Consider the following 22,310-nt stretch of genomic DNA (forward strand, 5'->3'; position numbering starts at 1 on the left):
CAACATATTGCGCAACTGCAGGGTCTTAAGACACATGCTAACTCGCAAACTAGAGCGCTAGCGACCTAAACGGTAGCCTTCAAGTTATTTCCTTTAAACTTAAATAGCCAAAAACGTACCACTTCCACACGGATAGGGAGGATAACTATTAACAGTTATTTAACCTTTAACATGAACATTAATCAAACGTAATATTTTTTTCTGGGTACATGATACCATACAGCATCCATATCAAACTTGAGCGGGCCGCACTAACATTAAACTTTCATATCAAGGCAGGGGCCTCAAACTAGTGTCCTGCGGGCCACATTTGGCCCGCGGGCCGCGTGTTTGAGACCCCTGGCCTACAGTGTCTATAGTGTCTAGTGAAGAGAGAGCTGAGCCAGAAGACAAAACTCTCAATTTACGGGTCAATTTATAGAATAATAATGAGGATTAGTCGATTCATTAATGACTGAGAATTCTAATGATTCTGTGGAATTGTTGATTAACTGTGGCAAACTGGAGTGTACTACTTGGCTGCAACCAGCAGAAGTGCTGGTGTTGTGGCCTTGACACAGACCATGGCCACGGCACAACTTAAATTTCCTGCATTGCAATGTTAAACACTGATGGAAAGTGAAGAGTATTTTTCAGGATTCATGTATTAACAATACAAATATTATTAGTAAGGGATTACAGTAGTTCTTACTGATCTAATCTTCTATTATTGTTCTGTCATAAAAAAGTACGAGATGAGAGTAATACACTGGGGACAATACGATTGGTATGCTTTCATTTTTCACTGGGTTTGAGCTGTGTTGGGGCAGCTGGTGGAGACAAATAGGCAGCGAGAGATTAATTGTGTGTAACAGTGAAGCAGGCGAAATGTCATAACTCAGGTATGAAATCAGCTGGAGGGAAAAGTTGTGTAAATAATAAAAGAGAAAGATTTGAGGAAAAGATAAACGGGTGATTTCCGAGATGGCAAGAGGAAAGGAGTTGTCATAATAAGTCAAGAAGCTCCCTGAAGCTGTGGTAGAATCAGACTTTGACAGGATTACAAGCACATTTGATGTCATTCTCAACAGGGTTGGGCATTAGGGAGAGGTTTTATTTCCGTTTGGTGATTTAAGCTTTTGCTTTCTGAAAAACATCCATTTGGAAAAAAAACTGTACTCTAGTACAGATGCCAACCTTTTTCCTGGTAAATGAGATTTAGTACATTTCCTACTCAGTGTAAAGAAGTGGCAGCCCGGACAGTAAATTAATACAAGAGACAATCTGTTGATTAACATTAACTACTGTATCAGATTATAACCATGTATTTTCAAATAAAGCTGTTTTTAAGTAAATCTCTTTATTCGCTTATTTGCTGCGTTCACAACTCAGTGATCTGACACATTTTACCAGTAACTCAGTATGTGGTTGTCACCCTTTGTTTCTCTTTCTGCAGGGCTAAACAAGTCTTTTGTTCAACCCTGAGCAGTGACTGATGAAGTCAGCAGCCCTATGTTTGTCGTCACCATGCAAGACATGAGCGGGCAAAGCATGTTTACAGTCCAAATCGGAGGTGGAAGTCACATATTTGACAAAAGGATTTTGCACGGCAGAGCAGGATTTGTAGGTTAAGGAGTTAACCTCAGGTTGAACTACAGATTACTGTGTCGCAAAACGGGACATACTAACCTTCTCCCACAGAAGGCTAATAAAAGCATTCAATAAAACCGTATGACAATAATGTGATGGAAGAAAACAGGTGAAAGACACAGCAAGGTCACAGCTAAGGCTTTATAGCTGTGGGTGTTTTACATGTGTGTTTTAATGCAAAGACAAATGTCCCCTTTTAGGAGATGAATAACATTTATATATGGAGCTACAATATGTACGTATCTCTAGTATTTCTTACTACTGTTGTAGATGCTAATCAAAATCAGTCAATTTCAATTTCATATAATCGGTAACTGATCCAGAAATGTCTAGCACACAGCACCACAGACGTGCAATGCGACAATGTTCCAAAACAAATACGTGACAACGTAGAAGAACGATGTTGGGATACACAGAAGTATTGTGGGTTTATTATGTAATGGCATATAAACAGAAACAGACAGTTCAGACTCCTTAATCTGGGATTAGACAAGTGGGCAGGCCATAAGATCAGTGCTGTTTGGAAGTTGACACAATTTTCTTTTCTTGCATTACTTCTTGCTTTTTTACAGTCTTGCTGGATTTTTGAGAGAATTGACCAATATTGTCAAAAATGCTCAGGAAAAAACAACAACATTTCTGTTACCTTAAATCAGTAGTAATTTATAACTACCTGGTAAAATGTACCACCTACATGCACCACTGCTACAAAAAGCGCACCCTATATGTATTTCTGCTTCACTGGTAACGTTTTCTCAAGAAGAGTTAAGATTTCACAGTTTGTTCAGCAGTCCATGATTGCTCCGAGGTGCAAAAGCGAAACTTACCATACATATGGTGTGTGTGTGAGGCATATTGAAGTGAAACCGGGGATGGTTCTCTTATTGTAAATGCTGATCCTAAATCGGAGGAGAACATCAACGTAGCTACCAGGAGTTGAACATATACTAATACTGATAATCAAAATGAATGTGATTGACAATGGTTTGATTGACTGCCGACCAATCAAGACTATACCCTACCTCTCACACAGAATTCGTGTGGGATAGGCTCCAGCTCACAAGTCACCCTGTATAGAATAAACTGCAGAAAACGAGTGAGTTTCAATTAAAATGCTGCCGATGATGAGACACCTAATTTCAGCGTGGAGGCCAGCATCATCTTGGCTGTTCCAACATTAAATGCTGTGATAAACTGAACTCCATGAAAGCATATGTACAAATCAGTCATGTGATGCGGCGTTAGCCAACCGCCGTCAGCCAATTCTCCTGCAGATTTTCACGCATATCTGGTCAAAATCCATGCCGATTTTAGGGCTGTCATTCCAAACCCTGAAGCAGAACAGATGGTTACAGCCAAACCAAGCAAAAAAGCGCACTTGATCGAAATTATGCAATGTCTATACGACCCAGGTTGTGTCCCGGGCATGGTGAATTGTATGAGGGCTATAACTAAAAAGCTGTCCATTTAGCCCAGGGGTGGGCAAACTTTTTGACTCGCGGGCCGCATTGATATGACAGAATTGATATGTAAAATTGTCATGCAATCTGCTATTATTATTTATTATTTTATATTTATATTTAAATATTTTAAAAATAATAAAATATTATAATAATTACAATAAAATTAAAATAATAATTATTATATTATTATTATGTAAAATATGCAAATATAACAATAATATTATATATAATTAATATAATAATTAGCATTAATATAATAATTATAATAATCATAACAGTTCTAATAATAATTATAATAATCTAATAATCTAATAATAATAATAATAATTATTATTATTATTATTATTATTATGTGCTTGTGTCCCTTTTTTCAGGAGCACTTTGTAAACAACAGACCATGTCAAAAAACGAAATTGATAAAACCATCAAAAGGTTGGCTCAGGCCATGATGCCAGGTTGTATGTTGAGTTTAAATGAAATACTTTGGAAAGATTGGGCGGGCCGTATTCAAACACTTGGCGGGCCGGATGTGGCCCCCGGGCCGTAGTTTGCCCACCCCTGATTTAGCCTGTGTCCAAACAAGGTATTGGTTTTACTAATATGGCCGATTCTGGTAGATTGCAAAAACACCTCTAATGTCACAACGATACCGCTTGTTTTCAGCTGGTCTGTCAAGTGCTTTCATTCATCCACACCACACTGTTTTATCTGAAATAATAGTCCAAGTGTTGTTACTGGCACATCCAACTCAGGAAATGCCTGCATGGGAGAGGTGGGATCAATGTAGAGCAAGAACAAAACAGAGTATCGTATAAGAGTTTAAAGACAAGGGACTAAATCCACCCCGTATCAGAGGACTGCTGCCTTTGCCTCACTAAATTGGATAGAAGTTTGTTTGCAAAGACCCCATTATCCTCCCACACAAAAAGATCTGAACTTCATCCCATTCTGAGGTCTAGGCACGGATGGGGGGACTTTTTCCCCTTCGTGAATTCAAGAAAGGGCCTGTTCACAAGCTCTGGGTAAGATCAGTGATGCTTTTATACAAGGAAACAATCTACAGGTCCAATCCTGTTCTTCCTCATAGAGTGGAGGTTGTTGGTCAACAATGGAACGCAAAAGGGGGTGGTGGCAAAAAGGGGCTGGTGGGGGCAGAGCGAGGCGAACCATCATAGCAATTCTCAAGTTGCCAGGAATGTGAAACGCTCCCTGAGGAAATTCCTCCTTCTCCAGGAAGGCAAAGCAATGAAACCACGTGAATTTTGACACATTTGACTGGGAGTAAGCATGGAAAGGCAGGAATAAAAGGTGCTGATGGGTCCAACATGGAGAGATTGACTTCTTTTGTAAATGTAAAGTCAAATGAAGCCCAATTCTGGGCAAAGTTAGACAAGGAGGAACAGTCACAATTGACATATGCAATATGACTTCTAAAGTAATCACACATGGTGTCAGCGTCTTTTGCGTGGTGTCAGCAAATCTTGAACGATCTTGGTTTACCTTCAGTCATGTTTTACTTTTTATTTGGCTTTTTTCTTGAGGAAAAACAAAATTTAATTCCAACATATTACACTTTGATATTACATTCCCAAACATTCAAAGGCCAAGAAGATATCCTTCACTCAACAAAATTGAATGATCCCAATAAAGTGACGTGATCCACATTATTTTTATAAGGCTGCCATTTGTCTCTGTATCGCCATTCTAAAAGGGCACTAGAGATGGCTTATGGGGGGTGTTTATGATGCAGGAAGCAGTGGATTACCACTGTCAGTTGTCTGTGTGCACCATTTGATTACTATCGCTTCTCTTCCTGTTATGAAATCAGATTATTGCAGCAATGCCATGCTAAGAGGACAATGCCCAAAGGCTTGAGATGCAAGGGGGGAGTGAATGTGCAAAATAAGATCATAAGTGGAAACTCTGAAGCTCTCATCTCATAGATAGCACTCTTTAATGGTGTGTCAACGTCATGGTTTGGTTGAAGAGAAATGAATACATCTGGTATTACAATGTATATTAACTCACAACACAATACATGGCCAGCACACATGCTACATCCACATGAAACAAGAAGACCACATGGTAGACAAATGTTGATGTCCTGACAGTCAGGAGATGGAGAGTTCGACTTTCTATGTCCTGATGTGACTCAGCCATGACTTGAATGAGGACAAGAGGTATACAAAAAGGATGCATAGAAGCTGAGGACATTATGTGACATGTCAACATATTTACGACAGAGATAAGACTCCTCTACGTAGATGGCTGAAAGGTTATCTTGGGTCCCAGAAAGAAGAATGGCCGTGTCGCCGCAGATAAATGTCACAGGAAAATATATAATAATTGTGTTGATGTCTGTAGGCCCACCATGGCGATACCAATTTTGCCATGTAATTTCTTACCACCTCCTTTATGATTTTAACACACTTGGCACCCACACACCTTTGTTATACAACACGTTCCTTAAAATCACAACACTCAGATGTCTGTACAGTATTGTATTTAACGTCAGTTTTAAAGCTGTGCAACACTGTTTCTCCGTTGTAGAGAAGTGTTTTAAAGCAGTTCCATTCTGAACACTGTTTCCCTCACTGGATGTTTTCATTACAAATTGATGAGTCAGAGCTTTCCATTAAGTCAAATCATGAATAGTTGTAAAAATAGTCTAGATCTAAATAGTATATATCAACCAAGTATGCAAAAAAAATCTGACTTATGGATATACAGTATTTAAAAATGATAATACCCTGGAACCTCTAAAATAGAACCAAATCTATCTAAGTTTGGCTAAAGCTGATCTAAGATTGATTTGTTTAGCGTTTGTAATTATTTTCTCCATCGGTTTCAAGAACAAATTGTCATAATCCTACAAACTGTACAAAAATCTAAATTCAAACAAAACACTCAACAATCACTCAAGCGTATTCAAACATAAAAAAAAAAAACAATGAACCATCTCTTTTTTTCCCACACAAATCTAAAAAAAGGCAACCACTGTTTATAGCATAAAGGTAAAAATACCATAAATTAAGTTTGATAACAAGCGACGACACATATGGTGATGCTGGAGTCTTACCAGGACAAAACGAATCCACAAAAACTGTAAATTAAAATATGTAAATACAATTTTTCATGGCCAGGTAACGAGGACTTTCGTCATGGAAATAAATGTAAAAACTGAAAAGAGAGTCCGTTACGGCAGCACGCTCGCTCAATAGTACATTCATGCAGGTAATAAAGACAAGTCAAAAGAAAAGTCAATAAATGTATGTGCTTGCTCCTCCTGCGTGTTGATGAAGGCCAGCGGGCCTTGCCGGTTGTCGGCCGTGTACGTCCATGTGTGAATGTGTGAACCTGTATGTGATCGTGACCACCTTGCACTTTCAAAGCTTTCAACCAAGGGGAAACCCTGCAAACTGGGCAATGTCTTTACAGTTTGGCTTTCGAGCTGTATTGGGGGAAAGGTGCTTGAGCATGGATGAAAACATTTAAGTGTCTTGTACTTGTACTAACATGCACAGCTGTCATATCAACACACTTCTGCCTTGAATGTTTGCCCGCGTTTGATAAAACTTGCCATGCCACTTACTAACTATTCCATCCATTACGTTTTGCTTTCACTTCCTGTGGTAGAAATCCTGCAATACTTGCAGTGCAGACAAAAAGAAACATTCCAGAAATAATCCCTGCACAAGTAATGAAGACAATTTTTCCTCTTAACTGTCCTTGGTTACTCAGCAACAACAGCAAAGCTAGAAAAAAACAGCTATTTGAGGAAAAAAACAGACTCACTAAGCTCCTGCACTACCCTGACCTGAGATTTTGTGCTACACTGCCAAAAGGTCAAAATAATGATAAACTACCTTGTTTATTATTTAAAACACTCAGCACCAACAATACCGTGTTGTATTAGAACCGATTAATGTGCAGTTCTGAAATACAAACAACGTAATAAAGAGAAGTAGAAACACTATGTTGGCATTCATTGTCCAAAGACACAACATACAACAAAACAAACAACCAAGCGTGAGGAGGATGATCATACGGATCTCACAGGGACACAAGATAGAAGCAGAGAAAATGACGAAGCCATTAAATGCCTGGTCATAGACAACCATCGATCCCCCATGTATACTCCAATTGTTTATTATACTGTATATAAACCATAAAAGTTGTTCAATAAAAAAAAACTTGCAGTAAGTTAGGCAACATCTACGTGATTTATTTGGATTTGTTCTTACCAACCCAAACATTGGGTACACTTGCACTCACGACTGATATTCAAAAACAATTCTTCCATTACAGAGATAATACAACCGTTGCCTATCCTGGCAATTTAGACACACTTAAACTTCCTAACGCTGCCTTCTGTGCCCTCATTTGAAACCTTACAACTCAGCTGGACATTCACACATGCAAAGTCTAGTAGAAAACAGCTGCAAAGAAAATGACCCAGCCCCTGAAAGAATGCCAAAGCAGACTCCCTAAAAACGAGCCTTAGACTGGGCTCCCTAAAAGACCTTTTACACCACTACGAGATAAGAGATGCAAAAACACACATGGTCTAAAAATAATGTTGGAAAATGTTGTCTCTTGTAAACTAGTATGCCATGGGAAAAATTCTTTGAAAACCAACCATTACTTGTAATACATACAGTTAACTTACATGAACATCATTCTTTTCATGTCCAAGTGTGACTGCAATTAGAAGAGCAAGCGATTACTATTACTACGTTTTGTTAATTCATTATCTCTGATAAACTATATTAATCTTTGTAAATCCAAAAAAGAATGAACTAATTTGCAACCAACCCAACCATTCAACCCAACCCTCGCTCCTAAAGACATATATATACATTGTTTTTTTCGCGCGAGAGGCACAAAGAGGTGATGATGCAACTCCACAATAGAAGTGAGCATCTTTTTGTGCCGTTTTAAGCCGAAAAAAACAGCCACAAGATGGCAGAAATGCATTTTATAAGAGCTCGGCCTGCTTCTCTCCAGTACAGAGAGGGGTGGCTTTTGAAAAATGCCTGGGATTGAATTAATTAAATGCCCCAAATAGTTGTTGATTAATTGGGTACTCATATACAACCGGGTACTCCTGTAACAACTACAGGGAGATGTTACGGTAAATGTTACTCTAGGCTTGGAGTATGACACAGAACATAATTTAGGTTCAAATCCATAACAATGATCCTGCAAAATACAAAACAAACAAACAAATAGTTGTTTATCTCCCATTATCTCCCAATATCCCTCTGAATGTTCTGAACTTCTAGTTACATGCCAGTCAGTGTCCTATGAAAGCTGTCTGGAGTTTGCGTAATGGAGTTCTGAGTGGATGCTGCGCAACTTCACATTGTAAACACCATGTTGTTGTTCTTTTGACCACAAACTAGCTGAGGCCGAATAAGCAATCGATAAACCAATTCCACACAATTGACAAAATTATTAACCGTTGTCTCATCAATTATCATGTGTAGCTCTAATCTCCACACCTTTTCAATTCAACATTGTGTAGTTTTAATACACACCTGGTCTTATCAGTGCAACACTTATGTTTAGACTACAGAATAACTTCATACAAGTCAATATTATCCAACATTTGTGAACTATGACATCCAGCTTACAATCTATAGTTAATCTTTCCTTGCGTGACATCAGTGATATTCAAAAAAAAATCAATTCACAGCCTTTTAGTCATGCAGAAGCAATATACCACATTTCTTCCAAACAAATACCAACAAGGGATGCTAAGAGAGTGTATTATAATTTTGGCAGCGGAGGTGGTGCGACAGGCCAGAAGGTCCAAGCAGGAACCAACAGCTGACCTGTGCAACAATCATGATCTTCCTATAAAATTTGCATTACAGTGCGACAAATTTCCCTGCAAGCACTGAATACATTTGTCTCACTTCTGTGCTGAATAATGTTAATAACTCATCATCCCCGTCGTAAATAATGCATGTTATTCACATGTTATGACTCCATTCACACTTGCTTGCATACAGTCGAAAAGCAAACACACACACATGCACGCAAACATCCAGAGTGAAGAAAACCCTCCCTTTGCAAGCCCACTTTCCCCCCAGTGAGTAAAACAGATCTAGGTCAAAGCTGATTAATGTACCCTCAGCTCCAGAGAGGCTTCTGGTCAGGTGGCAGCAGTGTGCCTGCTCACTGGAGATGCATACTAATGCACGGTGTTGTCGAAAATATATTGTGTACTGGCCGGGCATCAACACAATCATTAAATATGCATATAATATTTTTTGATACCTTGTCATTGTTTTTGTGATTTCAACTCTAAGAAACAACTACAAACTGATTCGTTTACAGTTGTTGCAACAAAATGACAACATTGTGCCATGAAGGGGCTGAACAGCGCCCATGTCATCGTATTTACGCGTAACTGTGCGTGGAATGTTTACTGAAAAACACGGATTTAAACGCACCACAGACGTTTTAAAGTCAGTACAGATTTACAGCCGCAACCGTTAGATAAACTAGTTAGCACAACTTTGCTAGCTAGTTATTACTATAACTGCAAGATTAAAATTAAGAAAAAAATCAATTCAATGATGACAAAAAGCAAGAAAATCAATTTCGGAAATATATCGCTCAGGAGCACGCATAATTAGGTGTAATAATTAAGTGTTGTTTTCACCAGTGATATTTGCTTGTAGCGTTAGCCAACTTGCTAGTTAGCTTAACAGTTAGCAGTGAAGCAAAAATGCATGGTTGCTCCTTCCCACTGCTTCACGTTAGTCACCGAGGGCGTTGTTTATCCAGCATTATGGACTATTACACACCCAGATTGCGGTTTGTCACAGTAAGGCCAACGCGATCATGTCAACCTTACCTCGGCACGCAGTTCGGGGATGATCGGTCAATCTCCCAGGTCGCAAAAAGGTTCATAGGAACGGGCATGCCACCGGAGCCCGAGCCCAGGACCACAGCTCCGGCTAGGGCTCCGGCAGGGAGTGTTGTCGGTGCTGGTACACAACCGACACCGCTGTTTGGGCTCAGGAAAGCCGCCCGGGCGCCTCCTCCTCTCTCAACAGCCGCCGCCATCATCACCTCCACTGCCGAGGGAGCAGCTTTAGCTAAACGTCGGACGTACGCGGGAGTCTGTGAAGTGTGCGCTGCCTGCCCTGCTTCTCCAGACTCCCGAGTCCTCTCTACAGCCAGTGACCGAGATGCTGATAGTCTGGGCGGGGCATGCCACTACAGGCGGGTGGGGGGCAGCACCTCCTTGCTTTGAAAATGATGCACACAGATAGATATCATGCATACGTTTTTATACCTGTTTTAAAAAAATATTGCAGATTAACTACATATTCAGAAGTGACGTAACGTAATTTTGTTCGGAATTCTCTCTTCCAATGTTAACCTGCATTCTCATAAAGAATATAAAAGCTATGACGTGACGGAACGTTATTTAAAAAAATGTTATAGGTCTACGTGTTCTGCACTCAAAATATTATGTTTTTTGCTCAACTATTCCTAACCATTGTACAGTTCTATCATTCCAGAATTGTACGTCCCAGCCATTATAATGTATATAATCCATCAACAAGATACTGAAGCATGTGGCTGAGTAAATATACGTTGAAAATATTTTTGATACAAAATTAATGTCTGGACTAAATTAAACGATTCATATATATTCAAATGACGGGCATTTTTCAACTAAAAACTTCTCAAGTATGTTAAATTTAAAGGGACTGTTTTCAACAGTTCTTGGGTACCTTGTGGCGGCGCAGCAAGCCAATAGCACACACATGAACACGAGGTGCATTCACACACATCGGGTCATTACAATTTTTTTTCTCCCAGGTGCCAGCGACCCACTGAAAACTGAAGACCCACTGCATCACATGCTAAGCTAACAGAACAAAACATCAACATCTTAACTTTGTGTGACAGGTGACAATTAAAAAAGTAATATCTAATAATACATTTATCTAATAACATAATTATCTATTCTTTCTATTATTTTTTACAGTATACTGAGGGCCTATGAAAAAAAAGAGACCACTCACTTCGGCACCCCTGATTAAGATGTGGTCAAGTGGTGAACTGTCAAGACTTCAGCTCACCTGAATTGTGAAGTGAAGTGTTAACAACATTTCGTCAGTCCGTGACACAGTTACCAAGGTCAGCCATTGTTCTGAGAATGCCGGGTGTTGTGAAAGACAGCTGCAGATGTCTTGACTTGACATGTTCCTGAAGGGTGCAGTTTGTGACTAATCACTTCAACCTATTGACCGACAAGGTGAAATGGAAAAAAAGCCTGTTGTGTATTGCGGTCAGTTTGTGATCTAATAGCATGAAATCTAGCCTGAACACCTTTACTTCATGCAGACTTATACGATATATTTGCTTTATTTTAATCAGATAGGGTGGTATGGTCACCAGTCTCAACAAATAAACATTTATCTTAAATGTATTTGTACTTAAACAAGATAATACATATTTGATCCCTATGTGACTGGGCTCCACATTACATGCCGGTCTTATAAAAGAGAAGGAGAACAAGATGTGAGCAACAGAGCGACAGGTGGCCAACTTTCTGCAATGAAGACGTGGATGTAGGCATCAACAACAGCAATACAGGCATCCAATCATCATCATCATAATGTCAGTGATAGTCAAAAGCTAAAGGTGGCATAGCTGAGAGGGACATCTACAGCATCTAGCATCTGACAAAATGCAATTCCAACATCGTCGAGGAAGCACACGACTTAAAGAAGCAGAGGAACTTGCACGCCAGCTGAGACATCAAGAGATGGGACTGGAGGAAAGCCAAAGTACTTGTTAATGACTTGGCCGTATGTTTTGAGACATTGCTGGAAGACCCATCCACGACCCATCTGGCTGAGACCAGGAACTTCATCCAAGATTCTGTGGTACCATTCATTGGCCCCTCAATGCGTGGAAGTCCTTCCTGTACCCTTAGCAGAGAAACAACCTCAAAGCAGAAGGTTTCCATCTCCTTTGACAGTGGGGATGGTGTTCTTGGGATCCTAATCAACATTGCCTCCAAACACATGGCATGATACACTCAAGTTTGCAGAATCAGATTTTGTATTGAGTATTCTACTGCCAATATAGCACTGTAATAAAAAATTGTGGATTATGGTAATGTAACGGTTTTATTTCATTTGAACATGCATCAGATTACAATTGAGTGCATCCCATAATCAGTTCACATGCAGTTCCACATGTCCAAAAGGAGTAGGAAGAAGCAAAGCTTATTAAATCTTACCCCTCCATCTGGTACTTTTACAATCAGTAACTGTTACATTTGTTCACTTCCTGCTTTCCATAATGCAGTTTAAATTTTTTTATTTTTTATTTTTACATTTTGTAATTTTTTGTAATTAGTGATATGTACAGCACATCAAGACTGGTTCAAGACTCTTCATCCTTGTATTTAGCAAACATCATTTGTTCACTTCCCGCTTTCCTTTTTTAAATTCCTTTTTCAATTTTTGTTACATTTATATTTATTTTAGTCACGTACCAAAGTACGAGGTGATATGACCATCCAATGCCATAATGGGTACCATAGTAACTGTCAATATAGTGATATGTATAGCACATCATGACTGGTTGAAGACTATACATTTACATACAATTGTTTGTACTTACAATGTAATGTGGACTGTATGGTTTTTATTGGCTTGTGTTAAAATAAAGTTGCAGCAATGTAAATTTGCAAAGGGCCAAACCTTTCTCATTGTTAGTCAATCAAAGAATTATGGCAGTTTTATGGGCACAGCTTTTGTATTGAATGCCATTTTATTGCATACGTGTATCTAATAACATCCAGTCAGTATATACATAAAGATTTGTCCATATAAATAGGGTGCTGAGATATAAAAAAAAATCCAGAGTCAAATGTGGGTGCTAAAAAGAATCTCTTGTAGCTTGTTATTATTGCACTTAATGTAATTATAAATTCGTCAATCAATATGTGTAGCGCATTGCCATCAAGTGGTTAAAAATACTATTGCATGTTCTCCTATGCAAGATTTTCCATGAGTGGCCGATAGATGGCACAATGTCCGCATTTGTCATCAACGTTCATCTTTCATTGAGTGAACACCCTCACATTTTTATATGGGCTGGTGGACAGATGCATACTTGGTGAGAGTTATACACAGACGGATAGAAGGATGGATGGATACAGAATAATAATGTCAAGAAAAAGAGGACATTCTGATAGAGAAAGAGTAAGGTACTGTATTGCGGTCCTGAGTATGAACAATGTGTAAGACAGAGGGGAGTACATTGCATTCAGGCAAGATACTGTATATTTGTAAATTACTTGGGACCTTACTTATGTCCTAAAACTACACAAATTTGGGTCTTCCACCAGCTGCAGGGGGAGGTGCTGTCTTGCCTGTTATACCTACCGTGGTGTACCTACGTGCTATATATTAGACTAGAAGCTATGCTGCTCTAGCAGAACTGATCAAATTAATGAAAGTTGAAATTTGGGCAAAAGGGGGTGCTTGCGGGAAAGAAGGGCAAAATATCGTAGTTTCCCAGGAGGGTTGACAGGTATGCCTATACACTCACTAACATCTAATTGCAGATCAATAAATACCTCAGAATGAATTCACACACTATTAAAATTAAGATTAAGATATGCCTTTATTCGTCCCTCAGTGGGGAAATTTGTATTGCACAGCAGCAAGAGTACAGAGTCAGTTAAGCAGTAGAAAATACGTAGTCATACAGTAGTTGTCATATTAGATCTTCAAGGCCGCCAGATCTTTGCAAAACATGTGACAACCAGATTGTTGGGTTGGTGTAGCACACAAGGATTCTGTAAACTCCTCCTCAGAGAGCATCTAGAGCAGTGGTTCTCCCCAAACCCCATATTTGAAATACTATTGAGAATTTAAAAATATCCATTTATTTATCTGCTCTGTATGGACTTTACTCCAAACTGAAACCAGCAAATTGCAACAAAATGGAGAGCAGTGAAGCAACCAAGCGTATTCAAGAATCAAATTGAGTACGACAAATTCATACATATTGGCAGATCTGCACTATTATTGAAAGTCCTCCCTGCCTCTCACGTCCCCCCTCCCCAACAGGGGGACCCACCCCGCTATTTGAGAAGCACTGATATATACTGTATATTTAAATGACATACCGAGCAAAAGGACAAAATTGGACTAACAAACATCTGAAATGGAATTCTAGCTCATGCCGGGCTGTGCTGGACTCGCCCTCATAGATAGGAGGATTTCATCAGTCATCAGGGAAGGACTTAGAGTAGAGCCTCCACAATTAGAGAAGCCAGCTGAAGTGGCTCGGGTATCAATGTCTAATACCTTGTGGATGGATGGCGGCATCCAAAATATAGTCCAAATATCAAAATGGCCGAACAATAAAAATAATCAGAATAACTGTAAATAAGTAAGTACAGTAATAAAATGGGATAGAAGTGATGGAACGATGTTGTGTGTGTGCAGGCAAGGTGTGCTATGAGACCTAATTGGAATACGCCCTTATATTTGTACAACATTCATTCATTTTCTATCCCAGCCTATCCCAGCTGTCTTCGGGTGAGAGGCGGGTACACCCTGGACTGGTGGCCAGCCAATCACAGGGCACATATAGACAAACAACCATTCACACTCACATTCATACCTATGGACAATTTGTCGCCAATTAACCTAGCATGTTTTTGGAATGTGGGAGGAAGCCGGAGTACCCGGAGAAAGCCCACGCATGCACGGGGAGAACATGCAAACTCCACACAGAGATGGCCTAGGGTGGAATCGAACTCGGGTCTCCTAGCTGTAAGGCCTGCATGCTAACTACTCGATCAACATGCAGCCCAGTATCATTTATCCTTTTCATTACTTAATTTTCTACAGCTTATCCTCACGAGGGTCGCGCTGGGCTGGAGCCTATCCCAGATGTCTTTGGGCGAGAGGCGGGGTACACCCTGGACTGGTGGCCAGCCAATCACAGGGCACATATAGACAAACAACCATTCACACTCACATTCATACCTATGGACAATTTGGAGTCGCCAATTAACCTAGCATGTTTTTGGAATGTGGGAGGAAACCGGAGTACCCGGAGAAAACCCACGCATGCACGGGGAGAACATGCAAACTCCACACCAAGATGGCTGAGGGTGGAATTGAACTCGGGTCTCCTCGCTGTGTAATTTTAGTGTTACTGAAAAAGCATGGCTTGTAAAATTAACAAAGATTTTATGATTGTAACAGTATTATTGTAAAGTAATTATTGTTAGTTATAAATCTGAAAAAAATCAGATTCATTAGATTTGATCAATAGTCGACTTGTCATTGAACGTTCAATCATGGCGTTGCAGTCCAAAAGTCGGTTACTGTGGTTGACGTGGAATCGTGACTCGTCTATTTCAACCAAAGACTACACATGAGCAAGGAAAATGTTCTGTTAAAGAGTCTGTGTGGTGTTAGTTTGAGCTTAGCTCGTATTCCTCCGCGCCTTCCTCGCCTGTGTATGTTGATCACGCTGGCTGCGAGCACGGAAGGGTGTTGTGTGTAGACTCTGGTACTCTGGAGATGAGTCAAAGCTTGACGATAAACACGTTGGTGCTGCAAAATCCAATGTCCAAAGCTTGAAGTTAAACCAAAGCTGTTCCATGCATACAAATAGAGCCAATATTACCAAAATAACAACTACAAAAACAAATCTGCAAGAGGTGCTGTGTGCGTGAGCCGCCATCTTGTGTAAGCATACATGTCATTTTCAATTATTTATTCACATAAATTAGGCTAATTTTGTATCAAAATATGTTATTTATAACCAAAACATAGATATTCTATGGAAAAATGTATGCTCAGCCCACCTGTAGTCAGAATACTACAATCTTGATCACATGACATTATCAAGGGATCGGACAGCAAGATTGATAGTCGACTCAAACATCTCCGAATCAAATCGTCAAACATTCTAAGACACTTCCAGTCGCTTGCATATTTTAGATCTAACCACATAAGTAATGACTCCGGTTAAAGCGGTTATCAGAGCAGCATTTTTTTTTTAACAGAAAATACCTTCAAGAAAAAAATAAAAAATAAAAAATACATTTCAAGAAACAATACAAGCAGTTGATGTTTGCTAAATACAAGGATGAAGAGTCTTGAACCAGTCATGATGTGCTATACATATCACTATATTGACACTTTGGATGGTCATATCACCTCCTACTTCAGTACAAGGTGCATTATTAAAAAAAAAAAAAAAAAAACTTAAACTGTATTATGGAAAGCAGGAAGTGAACAAATGTAACAGTTACTGATTATAAAAGTACCAGATGGAGGGGTAGGATTTAATAAGCTTTGCTTCTTCCTACTCCTTTTGGACATGTGGAACTGTGAACTGATTATGGGATGCACTCAATTGTAATCTGATGCATGTTCAAATGAAATTAAACAATTACCATTACCATTACCATTGCCATTATTTTTGAATTGATTTTAAAGCCTTTCTTAAATTCTCTATTATTTAGCAGCTCCACTTTTCCATGGTGGGACAGCTTGACTATCACATTGTATCAATGTGATTAGCCTGGAATGAATGGGACAGAATGTTTGCCCAGTCATAATACAAGTCTGCTCTCCCCAAACATTTTCCTATTGACATGTTCTAAGACGGGTCTATGAAACAAAGCCGTGTGAAAAAAAAAACATTTGGCATGTCAGGTTAATGAACTGACCTCAGAGGCGCTAAGCAGAGCTGAGTAGAAGAAAAGTATGAATATATTTGCATGGAAGTAGTACATTACCCGAAGAGTGTTTACTTGGAGTGATACCGCAGGATTAACCTCTGTCTTAATAGTGATACAGTAAATACTGTATGTTCCTTAGCGAAACTTCTGACTGGTCCTTACCAAAATGATGTATTTATCAGACATATTAGTACAGCTTGAATTACAATGCAAACCTTATACTCTGCTCAAGAAATTGTTATGGTGAAGAAACCCCCCCAGGAAAGATCCGGTCTCTCAAATCCAAGCTATGTAATGTGTGTTTAAACAAGGTGCCATATATCATCGTCATATTTCTCATTATACACACACGTTTGACCCAGTCCAATGTCTCCAGTCGCTCAAAGTGATTGGTCTTTGGGGAGCAGTCAGCTACAATTTAAACATCTTATCTATATTTCCAATCAGCAGATTGCCACACGCCCTGATACAGGAGAGCAAATCAATCAATCAATGACACATTTATTTCTCCCCTTTTAATCCTTCCATGACAAATCATCCAACACTAAGGGATTACAGAACTCATTTCATTTTTGCAAGAATAGCAAACCAAATAATTGTGTCTCATGATATTTCTCTCTGTGTATTGTATTGTCGAGTAAATAATCTAATTTATACCAATTTGGCTGAAGGCAGTCGGATTTATTAGTGGAGAAAACATCATTAAAAAATTGGTACTTACAAAGAGAGAGTGTAAGGAATTCTGTAATGTCAAAAGTCATCACTCCCTTTTTCCACACTGTTGTGGCAATATTCCACTTTACTGGACTCTGTCTAAAACAGGGGTCTCAAACTCATTTTACTTGGGGCCAACTGGAGCTCCTACAATGCACAATGCACAATGCAAATGTTTGCTCAGAGGAAGTGCATTCCTGCCGTGACGCATAGAGCACAAAGTCCATTTTGTATTCTGTTAATTTGTTATTTTACACTAGAAATAATTTATTGATCCATTTGTTGTGTTCATATGACTCCACAGCATGTATTTACTAAATTCAGCTCCAAGTCAATTAGCATAAAAATAGATTTTAATGGATGCGTTGGGTCCCGGCTGCACGGCAGTCGAGTGGTTAGCGCGCAGACCTCACAGCTAGGAGACCTGACTTCAATTCCTCCCTCGGGCATCTCTGTGTGGAGTTTGCATGTTCTCCCCGTGCATGCGTGGGTTTTTTACGGGTACTCCGTTTTTTTCCCACATTCCAAAAACATGCTAGGTTAATTGGTGACTCCAAATTGTCCATAGGTATGAATGCGAGTCTGAATGGTTGTTTGTCTATATGTGCCCTGTGATTGGCTGGCCACCAGTCCAGGGTGTACCTGTACCCTGCCACTTGCCCGAAGACAGCTGGGATGGGCTGGGACAGAAAATGAATGAATGTTGTACAAATATAAGGGCATATTCAAATTAGGTTTCACTAGCACACCTTGCCTGATTTAGGTCCTAGAAATGCGGTGACCACAACTGTCCAGGGGTGACCCAATGTGATTTTCTTCAGAATTTCAGGTGGGATTTCCCTTATTTGCCGTAAATAATTCCCTTATTTTAAAAGCCAATGTTGACAAGTGTGCTGACATTCTATCTCACCAATTACACAGGCACCATCCTGTCTGTCATGGTTCTAATACTCTATTCTACACTACACAGTACATTGATAAAAGCGTATTAATCGTGGCTTTAAAGGGTTTGAACACTGTAATCTTTATTTGTATATTTTGTATGGAGTGTGTGACAAGCAGGACTGAGGATTGTGGGAAGTGTTTGATAGAATCCTATGATTACACTGTATGTAAATCGGTAGAGACTTCATGGGCATGCTTCAAATCTCACCTTGATCCCATCCTACTTGAACCGTGCATAAAACACACTCATATTTTTCCATTCAGAGAGTACCAATGCATTTCCAATGCTTTCTGAAGAATTCCCTTGACATCCATTGTGTTTCCAGTCTGGACAAGGCAGCCTTAGAAAGACAAGAGAGACAGATTTCTAAAAATCCATATGCATGAATGTCAGCCATAACGACAAGACAAAAGCTTACAGCGTCTCCTACAAGGGTTGGCCTGGTCTGTGTGCATCACAAAGGACAACTGTACACAGGCCGGCATTAGAGGGAAAGCCCACTGCTATTACAATTCCCATTAAGGGAGAAATGCATATGCTGTTTTTTTATTTCTCCTCAATTCCCCTTAATACGCTCAAGTGGGAATCTTTGCTGAAATGAATCATTTTGCATAGATTTCCCTTGAAAAGGGAAACTAATTTGTTGGCACAGGTGAGGTGCAGGCTTCGTGTTTAGTATGCTTTGTTTAGCTGATGCTCAAACACATGTATTGTAGCGTACATTTATGGAAATACAAAACAATGTGCAAGCAAATATCCAAGGAATTGAATGTACATGTAAACGCCAACAAACTGGTATTTGAATATGATGTTACCATGTTGTCCGCTAAAGATGACAATCTAACTGATGAAAAAGAAGCTGTTTATTACAACAGTTTTACTACATTACTACAATTGCTCGTTTATTGCAGTTAATTGGCTGTGATGAGTACATTTAATAGATTCCATATTTATAAATGGAATATTTTCTACTCGTTTCCCACCTTCTAAATATGGGTTTTAACATTAGAGTCCCCTAGACATGAACTAACACCCCTATAGTCACCTTTACAGTTGTTTTATCTAATACCCCATAAATAATAATAAACTATTAAGATATTAATAAGACTTGTGCTGGTGTGTGTTGCTATAAATGTGTTCTCAAAAGGAAAGTCAGGTTTCAAATTGCTGTAGGTTACCACCACAACACTAGCCCCTGTTTAAGTTAGGGATTTTATTCGAGATTATGCTGCCTTTTGTGATGTAATTCAAACCTGAAATAAAAGCCTGTTGTTCGGGCGATCAAGTCTGGTGTGTATGTTCAACATCTGAGCCTTCTGAATGCCTTACATTTTATTTCATTTAGCTATTTTTATGCTCGAAAATGCCCCATTTAGGCGAAAAATACATACCATTTGCTTAAATGTGTGCATTTTTTTAAACTAATAGTAGGCCGTATTCAACCAGGAATCAGCATGGTTAATTATTTAATATATTTTTCAAAAAACGTGATAGAGTGACGCTGCAACTTTCGAACAGCGAATAGGCGAGGGACACTAGCCCCTGTTTAAGTTAGGGATTTTATTCAAGATTATGCTGCCTTTTGTGAGATAATTCAAACCTGAAATAAAAGCCTGTTGTTCGGGCTATCAAGTCTGGTGTGTGTGTTCAACATCTGAGTCTTCTGAATAACTTGTATTTCTGTTTTATTTCATTTAGCTATTTTTATGCTGGAAAATGCCCCATTTAGGTGAAAAATACATAACATTTGCTTAAATATGTGCATTAAAAAAAACAATTCAACCAGTAATCAGCATGGTTAATTATTTAATATATTTTTCAAAAACCGTGATAGAGTGAAGCTGCAACTTTCGAACAGCGAATAGGCGAGGGACTAGTGATATGTCGATCGACACTGAAATTTCGATACTTCCGATAGCAGCTTCTCATGCTCTATTATTGATTCTCAAATCAAAATATCGCTACTTTGTCTTTGTCTTTTGAAAGAATGATGGATTATGAACCTGAATAAAGTTTTCATACTTGAAGTAGTTCTTAATAATTAATCAATCCCTCCCACCTCCCCAAGATTTATGTGCACATTTTTCATTCCGCAGGAGACAATGACTAAGCTGCAAAAATATATTGCAGAGGTTTCAGTACCAAATCTGATACTGTTGAAAAGCACAATCATCTGTTAACCTGTAAAACTACTCGGAGGGAGTTATTACATCTCTTAAAAAGGAGGGGGGGGGGGGGGACCATTACTTATGAGAGCACTGCAGCAGATTACAACAAAGTCTTGTGAAAAGATCCCCTTTATGGGCTCCACCACAAGTTGACATTTCCATTTGGCCTGAAATAATTTTCTAGCTTTGGAGAAATGTGCAGAAAGAGTGTTTACTTAGCTTTTAATATTTTATTTGTGCTAACAGATGTCCTCCTTTGTGGGAATACACAGAGGGTTATACAGGGAACGGGTAGGCTACTGATTCAAACATGGAACCTTATTGAGGCGAGGCAAGAGTGTTAAACATTCTTCAAAGCTCACAATTTTAACATCTTTATGTTTTTTATGCTTCTCTGATATTTCTTCTTTCATCATGCGTTAAGCCCTTAGTTGCTGTGCAGTGGACTAGCTTGTAGAGTGGAAACTCGGACTTGAATAACACCCTGGGTGGACCGAAGCTTGTACTTAACACACTTCCATACTATCCATTGACACAATGGCGATAAAACGGCGATAGAAGGGTCTTATAACGCTTAGACACTAAGCACATTAATGCATTAATAGCAGGGGTGTGGACTTAGTCAGACTCGATTTTGATGACTTGGGACTTCACTTAACTTGACAACTTGAATATGATCTCAGGGAAGAACTACATTTGAAACACTTATATGCTAGGACTACGTTAAAAAGCCATAGCATTTCAGTATGTGGAATCAAACTATGGAATGGATTGAGTAAGGACCTCAAACAATGCACAACGATGAGCCAATTCAAGAAACAATAGAAGCAGTTGATGTTTGCTAAATACAAGGATGAAGAGTCTTGAACCAGTCATGATGTGCTATACATATCACTATATTGACACTTACTATGGTACCCATTATGTCATTGGATGCTCAGATCACCTCATACTTCGGTACGGGCCAAAATTTTTTTTTTAAATAATTAAATAACTATTTGTTTTTTTATTAAAAAAAATTAAATTATATTAGGAAGGCAGGAAGTGAACAAATGTAAAAAAAAAAAAAAAAAACTTAAAGGCGGTCGTGTGGTTAGCGCGCAGACCTCACAGCTAGGAGACCAGGGTTCAATTCCACCCTCGGCCATCTCTGTGTGGAGTTTGCATGTTCTCCCCGTGCATGCGTGGGTTTTCTCCGGGTACTCCGGTTTCCTCCCACATTCCAAAAACATGCTAGGTTAATTGGCGAAATTGTCTATAGGTATGAATGTGAGTGTGAATGGTTGTTTGTCTATATGCGCCCTGTGATTGGCTAGCGACCAATCCAGGGTGTACCCCGCCTCTCACCCGAGGACTGTGACCCTCGTGAGGATGAATGAATGAATTCATTTATCAATGATAAATGAGGAATTACTACATTTAGATCAATCTGCCAACCTCCCGCAGATGATTCTTACCATCTCATCGTTGTAATCCAAGCCCATGGACTTCTTTTGCATTAGAAAGGCACAGAAGAAGGCCAAGCCATTCACAGCAATATAACAAAATATCTAAATCAATTTTGATGTCATATCGCCTTGTACTTAGAAATTCACTAGGTGGGTGACTGCCATTCTGCAAAATCTCCAAAA

General features: G+C 39.2%; 1 protein-coding gene and 1 long non-coding RNA gene across 5 annotated transcripts in view; one reads left to right on the top strand and one right to left on the bottom strand.

Moving 5' to 3' along the window:
* The window catches only part of zmp:0000000755 (phosphofurin acidic cluster sorting protein 2), a 53,932-nt gene extending 43,636 nt beyond the window's left edge, over window positions 1–10,296 (bottom strand). For 2 of the 4 annotated variants that reach the window (XM_058059242.1, XM_058059241.1), the window contains exon 1: window positions 9,961–10,296. In XM_058059242.1, the coding sequence (XP_057915225.1) occupies window positions 9,961–10,175 (215 nt within the window). In that variant the 5' untranslated portion in view covers window positions 10,176–10,296. The remainder of the gene's footprint in view (window positions 1–9,960) is intronic. The other 2 variants (XM_058059245.1, XM_058059243.1) reach the window with 1 other exon arrangement.
* On the top strand, window positions 9,858–11,491 carry LOC131108289 (uncharacterized). Its single transcript, XR_009120444.1, has 3 exons — window positions 9,858–10,335; window positions 10,938–11,027; window positions 11,107–11,491. It is a non-coding gene; the product is annotated as an uncharacterized LOC131108289 (long non-coding RNA).
* Window positions 11,492–22,310: the final 10,819 nt, after the last annotated feature.

The sequence above is a fragment of the Doryrhamphus excisus genome, chromosome 20, assembly GCF_030265055.1.
Source record: "Doryrhamphus excisus isolate RoL2022-K1 chromosome 20, RoL_Dexc_1.0, whole genome shotgun sequence".
In the NCBI taxonomy this organism is placed as follows: domain Eukaryota; kingdom Metazoa; phylum Chordata; class Actinopteri; order Syngnathiformes; family Syngnathidae; genus Doryrhamphus; species Doryrhamphus excisus.